Source organism: Amblyomma maculatum, chromosome 4, assembly GCF_055883805.1.
Source record: "Amblyomma maculatum isolate TAMU_Amacu chromosome 4, ASM5588380v1, whole genome shotgun sequence".
Lineage (NCBI taxonomy): Eukaryota > Metazoa > Arthropoda > Arachnida > Ixodida > Ixodidae > Amblyomma > Amblyomma maculatum.
In genome coordinates, this window is record NC_139347.1 from 155237136 (window position 1) to 155258759 (window position 21624).

Consider the following 21624-nt stretch of genomic DNA (forward strand, 5'->3'; position numbering starts at 1 on the left):
AGCTGCTAGTCATAATCTGCGAGTGCTTGCCAAATGCGCTCCATCCCAATCTTATTCTTCTTGTTATTTCCTTTTCATGGTCCGGATCTGCGGTTACTACCTGTCCTAAGTAGATATATTCGCCTACTACTTCCAGTATTTCGCTACCTAATGTAAACTCCTGTTCCTTCCCGGGGCTGTTGAACATTACCTTAGTCTTCTGCATATTGATTTTCAAGCCTACCTTTCTACTTTTCCTGTCTAGGTCATCAATCATTATTTGCAGTTCATCTCCCGAGTTGCTTAGCAAGGCAATGTCATCAGCAAATCGCAGATTACTGAGGTATTCTCCATCTAGCCTTATCCCTAACTGCTCCCATTCCAAGTCTCTGAATACTTCCTCTAAACAAGCTGTGAATAGTACTGGGGAGATTGTGTCTCCTTGCCTAACACCTTTCTTTATGGGAATTTTGTTACTTTCTTTATGCAGAACTATGGTTGCTGTGCAGCCACTATATATATCTTCCAGCACTTTCACGTACGGCTCGTCTACCCCTGATTTCGCAATGCCTGCATCACCGCCGAGGTTTCAACTGAGTCAAATGCTTTTTTGTAATCAATGAATGCTATGTATAAGGGCTGGTTATATTCCGCGCATTTTTCTATCACCTGATTGATGGTATGGATATGATCGATAGTAGAGTACCGTTTCCGAAACCCTGCTTGATCCTTTGCTTGATTGCAGTCTAAGGTTGTCCTGATTCTATTAGCGATTACCTTAGTAAATACCTTATACGTAACAGACAGTAAGCTGATTGGTCTGTAATTTTTAAGGTCCTTAGAGTCCCCTTTCTTGTGAATGAGGATAATGTTTGCATTCTTCCATGCTTCCGGTACCGTCGATGACACCAGGCACTGCGTATACAGGGTGGCCAGTTTTTCTAGCACGATATCCCCCCCGTCCTTCAGCAAATCTGTAGTTATCTGATCCTCTCCAGCTGATTTCCCCCTTTTCATAGTTTCTAGTGCTTTCTTGACCTCGTCCTTCGTCACTGGTGGAACGTCTGATTGTTTTTCCCTACCGCCAATCTCATTACGGTCCTGACTACTTTGGCTACTGTAGAGATCTGTATAGAACTCCTCGGCTACTTTGACTATCTTGTCCATATTAGTGATGACGTTGCCCGCCTTGTCCCTTATCGCATACATCTGGTTTTTGCCTATGCCCAATTTCTTCTTTACCGCTTTAAGGCTTCCCCCGTTCTTTACAGCATGCTCAATTTTCTCCATGTTATACTTCCTTATATCGGCCACCTTGCGCTTATTGATTAGCTTTGATATCTCGGCCAATTCGATCTGGTCTGTTGGATTTGAAGCTTTCATACTCTGCCGTTTCTTAATCAAATCTTTCGTCTCCTTAGACAGCTTACCGGTATCCTCTCTAACTATCCTACCGCCTACTTCTACCGCGCACTCAGTAATGATATCTCTGAAATTATTGTTCCTTGCCTCTAGGGTAATGTCGCCATCCTCAGTTAGAGCTGAATACCTATTCTGTAGCGAGATCCTGAACTCTTCTGCCCTCCCCCTCACCGCTAATTCGTTGATGGGTTTCTTTCTTACTAATCTATTGCGTTCCTTCTTCAGATTTAGGCTAATTCGGGACCTCACCATCCTGTGGTCACTACATCGAACTTTCCCGATTACCTCTACATCCTGCACAATGGCGGGGGTTGAACACATTATGAAGTCGATTTCATTTTTAGTCTCTCCGTTAGGACTTTTCCATGTCCATTTTCGGTTCTTCCGTTTGCTGAAGAAGGTATTCATGATTCGTAAGTTATTGCGCTCTGCAAACTCAACTAGTAACTCCCCCCTGCTATTCCTAGAACCAATGCCATAGTCACCTACTGCCTTGCCTCCTGCCTGTTTTTTCCCTACCTTGGCATTGAAGTCCCCCATTAGTACAGTATACTGCGTCTTTACTTTTCGCATTGCCGATTCTACACCTTCATAGAAGCTTTCAACTGCCTGGTCATCATAACTACATGTAGGTGCATAGGCCTGTACAACCTTCAGTTTATACCGCTTATTAAGCCTAATTACGATGCCTGCAACCCTCTCATTAATACTATAGAATTCATCTATATTACCCGCTATATACTTATTGACAAGGAAACCTACTCCTAGTTGTCGCCTCTCTGGTAAACCTCGATAACACAGTACATGCCCATCCTTCAGTACAGTATATGCCTCATTCGGCCTCCTAACCTCACTAAGCCCTATGACATCCCATTTCATGCCCTCTAGTTCCTCTAACAGCACTGCTAAACTAGCTTCACTAGCTAGGGTTCTAGCATTAAACGTTGCCAGGGTCAGTTTCCAATGGCTGCCTGTCCAGCGGAGTCAGGCTTTCTTAGCACCCCCTGCTGCGCCACAGGTCTGACCGCCGCCGTGGTCAGTTGTTCCGCAGCCGCTGGTGACTGAGGGCCGGGGTTTTATGGAGCTTATCATAGGAGGTTGTGGCCAATTACTGCACCAGGGTGGCCAACTCCTGTTCTGGTGAGGGAGTGCGTTGCCAGAGGTGTTCACCGGCATCAGGTCGCACCCCAAACCTGTATATGCAATTCCATCGACACGCGGATTTTTTTTTTTTTTGTCATCCGGTGGAGAATTGCGCGGCACCGGGATTTGAGCCCCGGTCCTCATGCATGCGAGGCGGATGTTCTACCGCTACGCCACCGCTGCACCTCGTTTTAAAAATATTAAAGCTGTATTTATGGTCTTTTGCGCATCCTCCTCTTTGTTTTACGCTGCAATTCTTGTTGTTTTGCACTGAGTATTTTATCATGACAGACTCACTTCGAATATGAATTATCCCCAAAAGCAATTCATTGTGCTTATTCTCACGGTGGGGGGGGGGGGGGCAGTAGTAAAACGAAATAAGCAAAATATGACTGACCAGCTACAATTGTTAGAGTATTGGTTTCAAAATCATGACATTTTTAACTTCGACGTCACTATTTTTTCATCTCATTTTGATGCTCGGGGACACGACTCAAAGTTTAAATCAGCGAATCCCAACGTACAGTCCCTGGCAATCATTTTCATGCCACTCACTTGAACATGGATCTGCAATGAACAATCGCCGGCAGCAGAACCACTGCGCACAGCACCACGAGGAAGGTCAGCTTGCTGCTTGCCATCAGGTCGCTCGGTCGGCTCGTCAGATTTCTGCACACAAAAGGTCGCGGCGAAGTGCCGCTGTGAGAGCACAGCTCGCCATGAGCCCACAGCGACAGGCGCTTTATATTCGGGCCCGTGATGGCCGAGTGGAGGCGCCAGTGAACACCGCGGCATCTGACCTTTTCTCGGTGGGCGGCCTCAGAGAGGAGCATGCCTACATCCTCTCCCACCCACAATGAGAGCGAAAGCATGGCCCGGAGGCCAATGGTTTATGATGTCAGGCGGAAGTGAATTTGATATCGCAGATGGTTGGTTTCTTCATTGAAATTGCGTACAAAAAGTATTGAGAATTAGCGGCCTTGCTAAGATTATTTATTTATTTATACAAATACCTCACAGGTTCCAAACATGGAACATTGTGTGAGGGGGAGGGGTTACAGTGTATCAAAAGAAACAATGGTACATAGTTTAAAATACAAAAGTTAACAGTAATACAGGACTGGAACTGCAAATAAGTATTAGAGCATGCATGGGAAGTAATAAACCGAGGATCATAACATTATACAATAGTTAGCGGCATTGGACGAAATCAACCTGCACACAGTGAACGCAATATAAAAAAGTTATTCTGACTGCAAAAAGGTACTCAATTCGTTTTTTTAATTTTAGTGGGTCAGATATGTTAGCGATGCGTTCGGGAAGACCATTCCAACCCTTTATAGCCCGTGGCAAGGCTATAATTTTATTTAATTTTATATAGTAATAGATCGTTACCAGCCCCCCCCCCCCCTCCCCCTCATCTTGTTCTCTCAAAAATAAAAAACATAAACGTTGCCGTTGAAAGATATATTATGCCAATAATGTGTGAAATTGGCAGGTTGCAGCAATTGCACATAACGCCATTTATACGAGCTACAGCTTGGAAATGTAGGCCTTGGAAATGTAAGGGCATATCTGCATTAACTATTCTACATTTTTCCATAGTACATCTCCCAAAATATAAGCTGTTGACCGAAATAAGATTGAGTGATTATTATTTTCGGGTAAAAAATGTATATCTTTGAATAAAGCACAGTTTGATAGCAAGGTAAAAATATTTGACACATATGCTTGCGGTTCATTTTTCTAATGCTCGTAGTTATGAATAATTACGTTAAATAACCCAACCCCATTCTCACCTTCGCAATTTATGTTTCGAAGATTCTGATGCAATTTATGAAATGAAATTGATGAAATTTAAATTCGCTCTATGCATCCAATGATTTCTAGAGAAGTCGTGAGGCACCGAAAAATTACGGCAATGAACTAGGCATTAACAATACACGTGCACCGCGTGTCATCACTGTCCGTTATTGCACCATCTGCACTCAGCTTCTCGTAATCACCGACAGCCTCCACGGCACTTTAAAGCTCGAACCAATAAGCGGTCCTATTGAAGCAACCTTGTGGTGAAATTTCAGCGCGTCCAGGTTTGAGCTGGATTCCAGGTCTACGCTCTGATTACTGAACAGCTGTGAAAGCCGCATGAGCTTCGAATGGGTGGTTAGTCGACTAATTGCCGCTCATTTACGCAGACTAGCTTGCTCGCCGACGGAGTACTTTCAAAAGTTTAACAGGTTGCATATGTAGGCACATTCGGGATAGCGGGCGAGGAATATTGTATGCACGTGCCCGTGAGCAGTTATCTTTTTCAAACGAGCCAAGCACAGCTAATTTCACGGTAACAATATTACCAACCGCAGTGCATCACTAAGCCCGCAAATGACCTGTGTGTCTTAACTGTGGGGTATTAAAACGACGGTAACTTTACATCTTATTTAAAACAATGCTTAGCTGTCAGGCGCACTGCCAGAGTCGTCAGTTTGTTTTGCACGGGGGCTTTTTCTGTCACGAGGTCAGTAAACATTGGACCAAGTAGCTAGCACCTGTCTCTGATTGACATGTTGGCCGATATGTTGTTTCAGGATACGTTATAGCCATTCCATCTCTCTGAAAAATCAGAAACGAAGAATTTGGTCTAATTAAAGCGACGTATAGAGACAAGCAAGCGGCTTTAAGGAAAGGAGTCTGCGTACAGAGAGAGGCCACATGTATTAGACGCTTCACACAACAGTTTATTGTTTATTACCTGGGTACTGAGAGGAGCTCTCAAGGATTGCTATCGTGTAGCAGAAAAGTAAGCCTTTTGTGCCACAAATAGAAGTCTCGGAGAAGGTGAGAAGTTCAAGCTAAGCCTGATAAAATGGTCATTGCGGCGATGCAGTTCTGCTCGAAGTGCCAAATGACACACCGCTAGCACGGGCCACCTCCGTAGCGGGGAAGAACGACACACCGAGGCACAGCCAGCGGGCCAAGCTCTTAATTGAGAGTTCCCAATGTTCTCCCTCAGTCGTAGCAGCACACGCGCTCTCCGAAGTCGCAGCGTCGTCACCCTCTGCGCTGCCGAAGTCGGCCGCCGACACGGGTGAAGGAGGGGTGCTCGGTGTGCTACGCCAGTCCCCCTCACCGCAGTAGCTCAGGAGGGAAGATGGGAATGTCACAGGTCTTCATGGTATATATATATATATATATATATATATATATATATATATATATATATATATATATATTATTATTATTATTATTATTATTATTTCAAACTGCGCTTGCTTTTTCCAGTTTGTATTGGTGTTGGCCCGGGCAGCGCGAGTGCGCTTGAGCGAGCTGGCAGTCGGGGGGGGGGGGGCAGAATTCATCTGAGGGGGAACGAAAGTAGGTGGCGTTTGCCTGGCAGGAGGCCAGCGTGGGGCGGCCAGCGACTGTCCAGGGCCAGCGGAATGTGCACGGACGACGGTACGAAGACCTGCGTGGAGAAGACGGAAGCTGCGCCTGCAGGAAAGGCTTAGGCATATTCGCGTGTTTTGCTGCCATGCGAGGAGCAATGTTTCTTGTGCCGCTGTTAGCGCTTTGGCCCAATCGCTCTCCCTATTCGTGACGCAGCATGTTTTGCTTGCCGAAAACCCTGAACCTCATTCTGCTCTCCTTGGTGTGCCATTGTCGCGCGTTTCGACTGCATGTCTTCAGCGCAGTAGCGCCGGATATAGTTTCTTTTTATTTAATCCTTTTTCGTTTATCCAGAATAAACCGGTGTTTTAGCAGAGGCTGGAATTGTCTGAAAGCGAGGCCTCATATATATATATATATATATATATATATATATATATATATATATATATATATATATATATATATATATATATATATATATATATATAGCCAAGAATTACTGAAAACTTCCACAAATGCCAAAAGGGAGGGCTATCGTGATGTAAGAGGCCAAATACAGAGGCTTTTTGCGAAAGCAAAGACGACGACGGCGAAAACCATTACGTGGACTAACGAATGATTGATTAAGAATGTGAAGAAGTAGTAGTCGGTGACATGGCAAGCGCCGATTGGTGAATAGAAGACGATGAAGACGACGATAAGGCTGACGTGTATCAACGCAGAGGTTATAAAAAGGCCCGATATGGAGAGGCAAGGGTGTGGAAGCCACAGAAGTGGAGGCTACAGGAGGTGGGGGACGCCTTAGTTGAGAGTGAGCAACGCCGGCTGCTGTACCGGTGTCCTCATGTTCAACGGCACTGCACCGTAGACTCCGTGTTGTTTTCTAACCGGTTCCGGGGATGGAGCGACTACTCAGCCACCTGCTACGTCCAGGGGGGCACCTGCAAAACTCGTACCACCGTCCACCTGCATCGGCCAGGAGGTTCACCTCAATGCCGCCACGAACGCCAAAGTTGCTTCAGCCTACGATTTAACGGCAGGTCGTCCTTTGAGGCCAACAAGACAATATAATTACAAGCCGAATGCCAACTCGATGCCGACGCCATGGCCTGGACCCACAAAACGCGTCGCCCGCTTCGAACTGTAAGCTCGAAAGTGGAACGCTGTCTCGCAGTGTGAAGCTTCGCGTCTATCATAAGTTTCTGTAGGTTGTGTTAGTTTTGGTTAGCTTTGCGTGTTAGTAGCTGTGTGTGTGTATTAAATGTGCGTCCGTGTGGGTACGGCTCCAAGGTCACACTTTCAACATAACAGTTATCCAAGTCTATGCACCGACCACTGCTGCTGAAGAAGCTGACGTTGAGAGATTTTATGCGGACCTACAATGCCTTTTAGACCGCACCCCATCATCAGACGTCGTTTTTCTCATAGGAGACTGGAATGCTGAGGTCGGGAGTGAAGAAATATCCGGAATTACAGGCAAGTTCGGTCTTGGTGAGCCAAATGAAGCTGGGCAGAGGCTAGTAGAGTTCTGTCAAGAAAACAACCTGACCATAGCGAATACTCATTTTCAACAGCACAAGAGGCGCCTGTACACATGGATTTCACCTCACGGTCTGTACAGGAGACAGATCGATTATATTATTTGCCGGCAGAGATGGAGAAGCGCTATACAAGCAGTAAAAACAAGGCCTGGGGCCGATTGTGGCACCGATCATCAGCTTCTTGTTGCCAAAATTAAGCTTCGATTGAGGAAAACGCAGAAAACTAGAAGGCCTTCCAGGTATGATCTGGATCAGATTCCATTAGAATCTGCTGTGGAAGTGAGGAATCGATTTCAAGAATTAGATCTAGAAGACAGAGCCCGAAGAGATGTGGACTGATGTTCGTGATATAATACAAGAAGTTGCTACTAAGGTAGTTCCAAAGCAAACTGGTTATCTGAAGAGGCTTTGCAAATAGCTGAGGAAAGGAGGATGGCAAAAGGTATGGGGGAAAGAGAAAGATACAAGGTTCTCAATGCGGATTTTCAGAAAATAGCAAGGAGAGATAAGAATGCCTTCCTGAACATACAGTGTCAAGCAGTTGAGGACAACAGCCAATTAAGGAACACAAGAGCTCTGTATAAGACAATCAAAGATATCAAAGGAAGCTTCTGTGCTAAGCTGGGCGTGATAAAGGACAAACGAGGCAAGGACCTAACTGAAGCCTCAGAGATAAAGAAGAGGTGGCAGGAATACACAGCAGAACTGTACAAGAAGGACCCGAATGTGCAAACCCAACATAGGACGCTTGTGATTACTGATCTCGAGCCGGGCATCCTGAAGAGGGAAGTTGAATGGGCCTTAGCCAGCCTTGCTAAGAACAAAGCTAGCGGAATTGATGGTATTCCAGCCGAGTTACTTCAAAACCTCAACCACGACGCTGTTAACACACTGCATACATTATGTCAGAAGATTTGGACAACCCTGCAGTGGCCACAGGATTGGAGGAGGTCAGTTTACATCCCCATTCCAAAGAAAGGCAGTGCCAAAGATTGTTCCAACTACCGCACGATCGCGCTTATTTCGCATGCTAGCAAGGTGATGTTAAAAATCCTGCAAGGTAGGCTGCAGCAATATGTGGATCGAGAGCTTCCGGACGTGCAAGCTGGGTTTCGCAAGGGCAGAGGAACTAGAGACCAAATTGCCAACCTTCGCTGGATCATGGAAAAAGCAAGAGAGTTCCAGAAACCCATTTACTTCTGCTTTATTGATTATGCGAAAGCGTTTGACTGCGTAGATCACAACAGATTGTGGCAAGCTCTCCAAGAGATGGGAGTTCCAATTCACCTCATCTGTCTCCTCAGGAACCTTTATGAAGGGCAAGAGGCCACAGTCAGAACTGGGCATGGTCTTACTGATTGGTTTCCGATTGAGAAAGGGGTGAGGCAAGGCTGCATACTGTCGCCCTGCCTATTTAACCTATATGCAGAGTGCATCATGAGGAAGGCCGGTCTGGACGAGTCTTCAGCTGGAGTGAAGATTGCTGGAAAACGTATCAACAGCCTTAGATATGCGGATGATACCACTTTAATGGCAGAAAGTGAAGTGGAACTCAAGAGACTTCTGATGCGCGTACAAGAAGAGAGTGAGAAGTTTGGGCTTAAACTGAACATTAAAAAGACGAAGATCATGGCGTCTTGCCCTATCAAGTCCTGAGCATCAGTGGACAAGAAGTGGAAGCTGTGACAGATTTTCTGTTCTTGGGCGCCAAGATTACCTCGGAAGAAGACTGCAGCCATGAAATTAGGAGACGCCTGCTTCTGGGAAAGAGAGCAATGGTTAGCCTTGACCGCCTAGTAAAGAGCAGAGACATTAGTCTGCCAACCAAGATCCGTATAACCCGTGCTATGGTCTTTCCAGTTGTGATGTATGGATGCGAGATTTGGACTGTGAAAAAGGCTGACCGCCGAAGGATTGACGCGTTTGAATTGTAGTGCTGGCGAAGACTCTTAAGAGTTCTTTGGACTGCCAGAAGATCAAATCAGTCGATATTGTCGACCATAAACCCTGACTGCTCATTGGAAGGTCAAATTCTAAAGTTAAAGCTCAGCTACTTTGGTCATCTGATGAGAAGAGAGGAGTCTCTGGAGAAAGATTTGATGTTGGGAAAGGTTGAGGGTCGCCGGAGAAGGGGTAGGCAGCGAACGCGATGGTTAGATGGCATTCTCGAGGCATTGCAGATGAAGCTATGTGATGTTAAGAAGATAGTGAGAGACCGGAAAGCGTGGCGTGACATGGTCCATAGGGTCACGAAGAGTCGGACACGACTGAACGCCTGAACTGAACTGTGGGTACGGCTGGCGTCTAGTTGACGCTATCGGACTGAGCGTTCTCCAGTCACAACCCAAAGAAACAAATCAAAATGTAACGGTCTTTATAATTTATGGTTAGGACGCCAATAAGAAATCACACAACGAAAAACTGACACACAAAACGCTCACAACGCTACAAGATAAATGAAAGCGTCCCCCGGATAAGGAATGCCCAGGAAAGAGTAGGGAAGTCTTGCAGCCAGGGCGGACGCGGTTTGGTGAGCTGCGTCGAATCGCTGCTGCGTTCAAAAATGCCCAACCAAAAGCCAGGTCGAAGCAGGAGCAGAGAGGACCCAAAGGAGATGCAGGTGGACTTGCGACGGAAGACGCAGATACTTGGCAGCGAGAACGTAACAAATTCCCAGACCAGCGCAGCACCCGTCGATGCCGACCCGTCATGCTGAAAGCTTAATCCGGCACGCTTTGCACTTGAGATATAAATTTTTGTGGCAGTATGGACACGGCGTCCGTCAACTGCCTACCCATACGCTCGAATCCTGCTGCTTTGTAGATGTTATAGGATGCACTCCATCTTCCTGGGGCTATTCAAGAGAGGCCTTTTAGCAGCACGGACCAAACATTCGTCCTCTGCTAACCTATACGCTTGAATGTCGTTTCTTTGTTCTTTCTTCCTTAATAGCTCGGTTTCCCGACACATCCCTTCTCACCCGGCGGGGTGAAGCAGTGGTTACGGCGGTCGACTACTGTTCCCAAGGACGCGGGATCAAATCCCGGTCTGGCGGCCGCTCTTCGACGGAGGTAAAAAGCAAGGCACCAGTGTGCTGTGCGATGTCAGTGCACGTTACAGAACCACAGGTGGTCGAAATTTCCGGAGTCCTCCGCTAAGGCGTCTCTCATAGCCAGAGTTGCTTTGAGACGTTAAACCCCACAAACCAAACCAAATCATACATCCCCTCTCCTCTGCTCGTGCACCACATGCGCTTCGTCTCTTGCCACTCGCGCTTGTGTTCACATGTCGTCGGTTTCGCATGTGCATCGCTCTGCCATCGGCGCAGCCAAAACAATTCACCGTTTCGTCCCGTACCACCCAACATACACAGACACATACACACTTATATATCTATAGTACGCTACCTAACTGGGAGCTTGGTCACAGAATAAATTTCAGGTACGCGTTCGCAGTAAATAATAAAACCATCACATTACATCACTCGCCTTTCACTAGTGTTGCGGCTTCAGAAACTCGAGCTTGATTTGACTTCTTCCCGCGTCGCAAACTTTCCCATGGAACAATTTGTTCACAAAATATACCTTCATCCCCATCATTATTAAGATTTAATCCTATCACACTCAAGAGTGCCGCCAGCCCGTCATCGTCCTTTCAACGTCGAGCGCATTCCATGAACGTTTTAACTCTTGCTAAATCATCCATACTGAAAATCAATACTGAACGCAATCGCATGTCGTGTTCAACGCAAGTGAAAGGAATGTTGCCCCATTTTTTTAAACTAGTACTTTTGCTACTCCCTCTGATGAATTGACATAGTATGACTAATTTTTTTATTTTTGTGTTTTTTATTGTATTGTATCCTATTATGTTACATTTATTTTACAGGCTGGTGTTCCGCAGCATTTTATATTTTGATTCTATTGATTTATTCGATGTTGCTAGATTTATTTATATAACATATATCATAATACTAATAATAATATTTATAATAAGCGCAAGGTGGCCGATATAAGGAAGTATAACATGGAGAAAATTCAGCATGCTGTAAAGAAAGGGGGAAGCCTTAAAGCAGTAAAGAAGAAATTGGGCATAGGCAAAAACCAGATGTATGCGCTAAGGGACAAGGCGGGCAACGTCATCAGGAATATGGACAAGATAGTCAAAGTAGCCGAGGAGTTCTGTACAGATCTCTTAACTAGCTAAAGTAGTCAGGACCGTATTGAGATCGCCGGTAGGAAAAAACGATCAGACGTTCCGCCAGTGACGAAGGACGAGGTCAAGAAAGCATTAGTAACTATGAAAACGGGGAAATCAGCTGGAGAGGGTCAGATAACCACAGATTTGTTGAAGGACGGGGGGAAATAGTGCTAGACAAACTGCCCACCGCTGTGCCTGGTGTCATCGACGGTACCAGACCAATGGAAGGATGCAACCATTATCCTCATTCATAAGGGGACGCTAAGGACATCAAAAATTACAGACCAATCAGATTACTGTCTGTTACGTATAAGGTATTTACTAAAGTAATCGCTAAAAGAATCAGGACAACCTTAGGCTGTAATCAAGCAAACGATCAAGCAGGTTTTCGGAAACTTTACCCTACTATCGATCATATCTATACCATAAACCAGGTGACAGCAAAATGCTCGGAATATAACCAGCCCTTATACATAGCATTCATTGATTTCAAAAAAGCATTTGTCTAATTAGAAACCTCGGCGGTGATGCAGGCATTGCGAAATCAGGGAGTACACGAGCCGTACATGAATGTGCTGGAAGATATATATATATATATATATATATATATATATATATAGTGGCTGCACAGCAACCATAGTTCTGCATAAAAAAAGTAACAAAATTCTCATAAAGAAAGGAGTTAGGCAAGGAGACACAATCTCCCCAGTACTATTCACAGCTTGCTTAGGGGAAGTATTCAGAGACTTGGAATGGGAGCAGTTAGGGATAAGGGTAGATCGAGAATACCTCAGTAATCTGCGATTTGGTCATGACATTGCCTTGCTAAATAACTCGGGAGATGAACTGCAGATAATGATTGACGACCTACACAGGAAAAGTAGAACGGTAGGCTATATCTTTGTTGGGCAGTTCATATAGCAACCATTTCTGCTCACGCTTCCAGGTCATTAGGATTTCTTCGCCGCAATCTACAAAACACTACATCTCACGTTCGTAGATTAGCCTACACAACTTTTGTTCGTCCGCTCCTAGAGTACGCCTCCTCTATCTGGTCACCTCATCAGCAATATTTACTGGGAAAGTTGGAAGCAATACAAAACAGGGTTTGTCGTTTCATCTGGCGTAAATATAATTTCCATTTCAGCGTAACCCAGCTCAAGCTTGAACTTTCACTTCATCCGTTAAATGTCCGTCGTGATATTATCGCCCTTCTTATCTCTTTTTCATAAATACGCCCATGGCACTCGGTCATCCCTAAGTCATCTACAACGTCGCTCCTACCTATTGCATAGATTGCATAACGACTACAGCTATGCTCGCATTTACAGCAGTTCTAACGCTTTTAACTTCTCATCACTCCCGCGCGCCATCCGCCTGTAGAATGATCTTCCGAATAGCATCGCACCGCTCCACTGTAACGAAGAATTTCGCGAAGATATGCTGAAGCACTTCATTGATAACGCTTAACATATCATGTGTGACCCGCCATTTAGGTCACTATTCCTTAAGGGGCTTTTTGTATGCGCAGTAGTTCTGTGGTATAGTTAAATCTGCATTATTATTATGATTTTTTGCATTTGTACAATACCTTGCAATCTTCTCGCTTGCCTTATATGATTTGTGCTTAGTACTTCTTATTGCATAGCGATATATTGTTTATTATGTTTATAGATTTGTATAATTACCACTGTTTTCCGGTACTTGCGATTGTGATTTTGTTTTTTACCCACTTTGCGGATATCTTTGTATTTGTCCTCTCTTACACAATGCCTCTCTGGAGGTCTGTAAGGTATATGTAAGTAAATAAATAAACAGTCGCATCTTTCCTGTACTCACCTACGGAGCTGAAATGTGGAGGCTAACGACGAGAGTTCTACTTAAGTTCAGGACAACGCAGAGGGCTATGGAACGAAAAATGGTAGGGGTAATAATAAGAGATAGGAAACGTGCAGATTGGGTCAGAGAAATAACTCACGTTACTGCCATTCTAGTGGAAATCAACAAGAAAAAATGGGCGTGGGCAGGACATGTAGTGCGAAGAGAGTATAAGCGATGGTCGCTTAGGGTAACAAACTGGATTCCAAGGGAAGGAAAGCGCAGCAGGGGGCGGCAGAAAGTTAGGTGGGCGGCTGAGGTTAAGAAATTCGCAGGAGTGAAATGGATGCAGCTAGCACAGAACCGGGGTAATTGGAGAAATATGGGAGAGGCTTTCGCCCTGCAGTGGGCATAGTCAGGCTGAGGATGATGATATATTTTTTCATGTGTGATGTCTCTTGTATATTCATATGTTTTTATTTTCGCCGCTACTTTAGCGGTGGAATGAGGGCGTTTACGGGTCTTTAGAAATATATATGTCTAAACGCAAATGAAAGCAAATTGAGACTGTTAGTAAAGTGGATATTCAGCTGACGTGACTGATCGGTTGATTGGAGTGACAGCGAGTGCCATCTACTGCCGGCAGCGTCCTCTCAAATGATCTGTGCGGGGCTATCGCCCTGTGAGTCAGTCTATTGCTGTGCCTGCAAACTCACGCATTCCAGCTGTATGTTCGTTTACCTGCTCAATACTATGAGAAAAAAAAAGTTTCCCGAGATAACTGCAGCACCTGCCCTGGAGAAATGCTTAAGCCCAAGCGTCGCTGTGTTGTCTGCGAGATGTGTCAGCGGTATTCCGCGACTGACAGATACTGCGCTTTTACTTTCCTGTAAACCAATTATAGAGCACCCATTAACTTTGATGCGTTCGACGGAACGCTGATTGTGTTGGACAGGGGCGCGCGATGCACTGTGTACAGCAGCAACGCTCAGGCTTTCGTATTTACGCACTGCAGATTCTGCAGTGCTCTCAGAATTTTTCAGACTGCAGTTAGTTATGCCACTCTTTACACACTTGATAACAATTCTCACCCATTTGTGCATGCAAAATCGCACCTTTTCCCGATCATTCCCGTCCAAACATTTCAAATTTTCTGCCACCGCAAATTATAGCCCACGTCACTGTAAGCTGACGAACGTAACAAACAACACGTGACCCCTCTGATTGTTTACATTACCCTTCCTGGCTATTTCGGTGTCTGAATGGTTAATTAGCTTCAACTCTTGAATAATTATTTCATCTTTATTTCATTTCATCTATTTGGGCACATTTACATGTAAATGAAGGAGGCCAAGGTTAGAGCTGCTTGTTCGCAGCTTGAGGGGTAACTTGGCCTCCTTTACAAATTGGCAAACGAATGGCAGAGAAACGCGTTAGAGAAGGAACCAAAATAAAAGGCAGACATATTTACACTGTAACATTATAATTTGATCAATATATTTCCAACGCAGATGGGCTCCGATGGTGTTAATGTATGATTGTCAATACTACTCAATAGGCAGGAATTTAGTAGTCGCGGTAAGGTGTTAGGAATCATTTGGTGGCATTAATCGGTCCTCAAAAAAGCAATGATTTATTTTTCGTGGCTTCAAGTAATATATCTTTGAGTAGACTGAACTTGCAATATTTTTATTAAATTATTTAAATGTTGTTTTAGAGAAAAATAGTAGGCACGTATAGAGATTTCCATTGTACACATGATGACTTTTCGGAATGTTGTACTTGATGAAAAGGTCTTCGATGTGTGAGTTGTAAGGCATGTTCTCAATAGCACATAAGAATTTGTTTTGCATCAATAGAATTTTGGATAGATTGGAGGCTGATGTTGGGCGTCAAACCAGATAAGAGTTGTTTACATGTGATGCAAATAGTTATTTGTAAACGATCAGCTTAGTTGACGTTGTTAAGAAGCAGCGATTTCTATATAGTATACCTGTTATGCGACTTAGTTTCTAAAGTATAAAATACGAAATTTTTGATGCTCCATCTTATGCGATCATTATTTTTCCTATAGACTGATTCGTTCGAAAATAATTGTGTGGACAAGCTCGTGATGTCACGAAACCGCAAACATACCCATACAAAGTTTACTCATTAAAAAAATGTTCACCTCAATATTCCGTAAAACGTTTCAGGTGGAAATAGTAAATTCTGAAGTCTATTGCTATCTACACAAAACCCGATTTCTAGTCACAGCCTTAATATGAGTTCCATGCATGTTCGACTCAAACTTGTCAATTATTTTAGGGTGGTTGCCCAAGAAAGCACTTTATGCACCTACTAATGAAAGAGTGGAGAGAGCCAAGAAACTGCGGGAGATAAGGTCGTGTGGATGTCGTTGTAACTGCTGAGAATCGAACGAGTGTCCTCCCTTTGCGAAGGACAGGCTTGTCGGCCCGACACATACCCCTCATCAGAATGCATTGAATCACATGCAACGCTCAATGAACAATCCTGGTTGCGCATTTCTCCTGGGAACCTACTTCGCAGTGTGTTTGGTTTTCATGTTTCTCATGCTTTGGCGGAACTAAGACTGTACCTATAGCACAGTCATATACTTTTGTTTAGATGTTGACCACAGATAACAATTTGAATATGCCATGCCCCGATGCTAGCGGTTGCGCGAGAAAGGTGCCTGCTTAGGTTGCGGCGATCCCATGTCTCATTTACCAATTGCCACCACATGCCTCAGCGAGCGGCTAATATCCGTAACGGCAGTTCTGCTCCCACGACCACCGCGTCCCTCCTCCGAATGATAATTTGGTTACGCAAGGCCAGTCGGGACTTAGGTGCGCTTGCATTACAGGATGACTGGATAATTGATCCGGGAGTTCTGTTTGCGGTCCGACGTGAAGGACGCCACGCCTACGCCAAGCGAACTTTCTACAGACTGAGGCAGACGCTGTGCTCCTGCCGAACTGAAACGATGTGGAATATATCGCTGCTAATCGTAGCTGATTCCAACCCGTTTTGATCGAGATTCGAAATTCTTGGTAGCCATGATTTTCTCCAGATGCCCAAAAAAATTGTGCTCAAAATAGTTTTGCGGCATAGGGACTTGTCAGGGGAGAGCAATCATGGAACTATTTATCTGTTACGAAAGTTGACCAAAGGCGAGAGGGGCAAAGAAGGCAGGTATTAACGAGCGTAGATTCAATGACCATAATCAACAATATCGATGGAAGAACACATAATTTCTGGCTGTAGTAATAAGCTAACTTCCTTTTTTTTTTAAGGTGGGAATTATTATTATTGTGTGCTGATTCGTTCAATAGGCTTGGGGTTCATATGCCTTGACTCCGTTCTGGCCGAAATCAATGTTTTTTTTCACGATCTTACACGACAAAAAGCAGCTTACCGAGCACATGCTTCTCGACAAAAATAATGGTGCGGTCTTTATCGAGCATTGTGACAGATGCACTCCACCGTGCACTGCCAAACAGAACACTATTTAGGGTATTTTCTGCTGGATCTGCGCAATTCACCCTATCGTCTACGTAATACAAATTATTTTTCCTAGTTAGCCTTCCGTTTAAGCAGATCATCAAAACGGGCTTCTACGGACACTATATATGGTACTGTTTGGCTCGGCATTCAGGTATTAGCGCTATCGGGAAAATTCAACAGTCATCTGCAGTTGTAATAACTCAAGTCAGGCTAAGCTGTTGGCTGCACATACAAACGGATAAACACTGATGTTCAACAAGAACGAAAGTTTTGAACTATCCAAATGCAGTGTACTGGTTAACAAAATGCAATAAAAGATGAACTTTCCATTCGCAGAGGGTTGAAATCTACATCGAAGTGGTCGCTGAGCTATCAAAGCCCTTCATGTGCAGGTTGTCCTCTCTCCTCCTTTTGTGACTTTGGCATGCCTATGCGTCACGTTAATTCAAGGGCCAACTCCACCTACAAACCAAGAGCAATACGCGCTTTGCGCAAGTGATAAAACAAATTGCATGTGAGAAAACATTACACATATCGATCTCGCGCAGCACGCACGCTTGATAACGAAGGGAGGGTGACTTAGAGGAACAGCACGTATTTTGCCATCAACCCATTAACCCATGCCATCTATGGACTATGGAATCAGGGTAAGGTACCAAGGATATGGCAGTCAGCTTTGTCTAGAAAAGGAGCTTTGCAAAGCGGTAATTTTTTGTATAACTATTTCCATTTTCAGGCGGTGGGAGGCGGGGGACGTTTGTAAGAAACCGTCTTAATTAACTGTTCTTGCAAAAGTTATCGACAATCAGTTCAACCTAACAGTACTTAATATGTACTATAATTATAAGCAGTATATCCAACGGTAAGCTGCACATGTTTCTTCCGAAAAGTTTCTGGGCAAGAATGTTGCTAAAGCAGGAGCAAGGTTTGCGGTCATCAAGAATATTGTGATCAAACCATTGTGTCCGCCTCTCAACAAACCGGTTGAATTTAAATGAAATATACCACGAAACATCATTCCACTCAATGGCTTTCAGGTTCAATAATTTCTTCAAAATTGGCAGCTCTTCCTATTCTTGCAAATTGAGAAAATTGGCAAGGCAGACTGTACGGGCTTATGGAAGTGCACTGAAGTTTGCCTATAAAAACCAAACTCGAAAAAAAAATGACGGCACTTAATGGCAACTTAACAGTAATTTACTTTCACAACCCCTGGCTCAAGCTTAGCCCCTTGGTCAGAAAATCACATTTCAGTGTCCGGACACCGCTTTCTATCTCAACTTTCTGTAGAGAAAAAAAGAAATGAGCGGAGCGTAAAACCTTAATAAAGGTGCTCAGCTGATTATAACACGCAATTCATTATCATTTGCTGCAAAGCCTGCCTCGCCACTTTACTCGACGCCTTTCTGTCACATCTTTATTGCCGAGGCTTATGCCACGTCCTCGCCTGCCTAATTCACCTCAGCTCTTCTGCCTTTCGTTCGGGCCAATTAAACACCCACGGCACGTGTCCGCTAAACTCGATCGGCAATTCGGGGGGTCCAGAAGCGAAACACCAAGCGACTGTATGCTGCTGCCGTGCGCTACGGATCATCATAATCCGCGTTCGGGTCCTGCTAGCAGACCGGGCCGTGCTAATTACGCCGTCGCGCTGGGTGTCGGAGCTGTGTAAGCATTCCGTTTGAACTTCGGACAATCCGTATTTTTTTTTTCTTAAAATATTTCCGTCCCAGTCTCTGGAAAAAATTGTTCTTTCTTTTTATGCTTTCCTGAATGCTAGGGGTTAACAAATAAAGTGTTCCTATTATGAATATTTTATTCAACGATTCTCTGTTCAAGAGCTGTCTTTCTGCATGAAAACCCAGGCCTGTGGGGTGGATACAAAATCAAATGAAATCATGGGGCAATTACTTCACCATGCCGTTTAAGGGCAGACAGAATGCAGATGTCAGGCAGGGGAGAAATAGAAGGTAGAAAATTCTTAGCGGTGTAAGCGACAGTGGTTATGAGCGTTAATATTGAGTGCCGCTGAGCGACGAAGCAATAGCCACCACTAAAAAAGGAAGTCGGTAGTTACAAAATTGCTAGAAATAGGGGAATAATTAGAAAGACAGAAATTAGGACTACGTGCAAAAAATACTTGGTGCTACAATAGCACGTACTGAGATTATCAGAGAGGAATATAGCAGGATACTTGAAGTGTCCGTAGCAGGGGCAAAAGAATGGGAAGAAATTTTAATTACATGAGGAGCTGAGATAAGGTGAAAAATTTATGTTTTTTATATTTTATCAATAAAAATCTCATAGTAGAGAACAGAAAAAGGCTTACGATGTAAAAGCAAAGCTAATTTTTGTGATTCGACGCACAGTTTAGTGTCCATTCTAAGCTATAAAATTTGCATCGTATTCTAATTGAAAGCTGCTTTTTCCGGCGTGCTACATAATTGCCCTTTTTACATGCAAAGAAAATTTTTTACTGTTTCCTGAAATTTTTCATACGTGCGTCAGTACTGCTGTAAATACGAACAGACATTTTTTAGCCTCCTCGATCAGCCACCATGTGTCCCCAGTTAATGATTAGCCATATCATCTGCGTAAGACAAAACTGATAAAATGGTCCTGATCGGAAATAAAATTCAAACTACACCACGGAATCAGCCTGAAAAATAAAGCATCTTGGAGACACAAGCTACTTCTTCTATAATCGGACGAGACTAGTAAGCTACAGCACTATACGAATGACGAAATTATCGCTAATTGCAGTGTCACTGTCATCGCTACTATCATCCTCACGGTAGTCAAGGAGAATTGTGATGTTCGTCACATGACCCCGGGCGTAGCACAGAGAAAGACGAAGACGCTGTTCCAAGCGGTTGCCTTTCTCGATGTTCTCCACTCAAAGGCTTCAGTCGGCCTCTGGCCGAGGTACTGCTCAGCAGTAATGAATACCGGATTGTTTTGCCCCGTCTCCCAACCGGTAAGCTGGTCGCTGACTCCGTTTTCTTGCATGCGGACCTTGCCGGACGTCCGTACCGGGCACGAGACTTCAGAGACTCCCTTCGGAACGTTGTGGACCTCAAGGAAATTAGTTGAATTGGCGAATTTCAAATGTCCCATGTATTGATGGTCACCTGCAAATCGGCACAATCGAAAGAGAAATTGGTGGCTTGCGGTGATCTCGTCGTTAAGCACCGCCGTTGGGTCGTCGTGGACCCAGAACCAGAAGTGGTGAAATCGGAGCTTCTGTGGCTTTCCGAACGCTTGGGAGATGCCTTCATACGTCAGGCACTACAAGCCTACGGGAAAGTGACTTCAATGTCGACGGAAAACTGGAAAGTGGCGGAAATGGAAGATTTGAGAATGCTGAACCGGAATGTTGTTGTGTCTCTCACTGAAGGAGTCGGCGTTGGCGACGTCCAGAGCCTTGTTTTATTACCAGCAAGGCCACCGCAATGCTCTCGATGCAACCGTGTTGGCCACATTCGTAGGCACTGCCGCACGCGCGTTGTAACGACTGCCGACGTTTCGGTCGCACCGCAGACGAGTGCGTCGTTACCTATGCGGACAAGTTGCGGCATCGTGTGTGGCCACCGGACGACGCTCTACAAGAGCATATTAAGGACGCCACAGAAGTGCTTGACGCGACTGGTGTCCTTTCAGCCGCTACTGTGGACACGGCTTCCACAGCTAATACAGCGATTGTTACTTAAGGCGACTCAAAGGAATGTGAGACACTGCCTCGATATGAGATGCCGAATCCGGTACATGATAGGGAGCCTGCCACCTGTTCTATTCCTGCCAAAGATGCCACTCCGGTTACTCCAACCACTGAGGTCAATGCTGAGGAAGATGTTGCAGGTCAGGCCACTCTACCTGCCGCTGGGGCCATCCCTCCTGTTGAAGAGCATCTTCATAAGCGCCGGGCACAATGCGCACCTGACTCGAGTAAAGATGGTGATCTGGCAAGCGTGAAGCATCGCCGCCTCCGCCGCACATCGAAACACAAGGGGAAGGGCCAACGTTCGCGTTCCCGAACTCGTGGTGGAGGTCCGGAGGTGACGTCGCCGTCTCCGGAGAGACAAATGCAAGCCTAGTTAGCACTTGTGTGGTCACCATGGCGACCCCTGAGGAGCTAGTGTTTGCAACGCTGAATGTGAGAGGCCTTAGGTCTCATGAGAAGCAGGTGCAACTATGTCGACTTTTCAGCAGCAGGCGGATTGATTTTGTCGCCGTCCAAGAAACGAAGATTGAGAGTGAGCAGGATACAGAGAGGGCACTAGGACCCTTTTTGTCTGATTACAATGTTATTGTGACGCATGCTATTGGTTTTTCGGCGGGTCGATTCTTGTTTCTGCGAACGGCTCTCTCTTATTCTGCGTTATCTTACTATACTGACTCTGAAGGACGGCTAATAAGCTGTGATTTTTTGCTCCACAAGAAGCTATGGAGACTTATCTATATTTATGCGTTTAATAGTGCAGCTGAGCGTGTTGATATGTATGAAGCCATGACTAATCTTATAGATTGTGATAAATATGTTGTGCTAATGGGAAACTTTAATTGTTTATGCTACCTGAATGATCGTGCCGGGTCTAGAGTACACAGAGACAGAAGTGTTGAAGTGTTG

General features: G+C 44.8%; 1 protein-coding gene across 3 annotated transcripts in view; it reads right to left on the reverse strand.

Moving 5' to 3' along the window:
• The window catches only part of LOC146193336 (uncharacterized), a 234037-nt gene that overhangs the window by 22506 nt on the left and 189907 nt on the right, over positions 1-21624 (reverse strand). For all 3 annotated transcript variants that reach the window (XM_084602678.1, XM_084602677.1, XM_084602679.1), the window contains exon 2: positions 3100-3213. In XM_084602678.1, coding sequence (XP_084458804.1) covers positions 3100-3213 — 114 coding nt within the window. The remainder of the gene's footprint in view (positions 1-3099; positions 3214-21624) is intronic.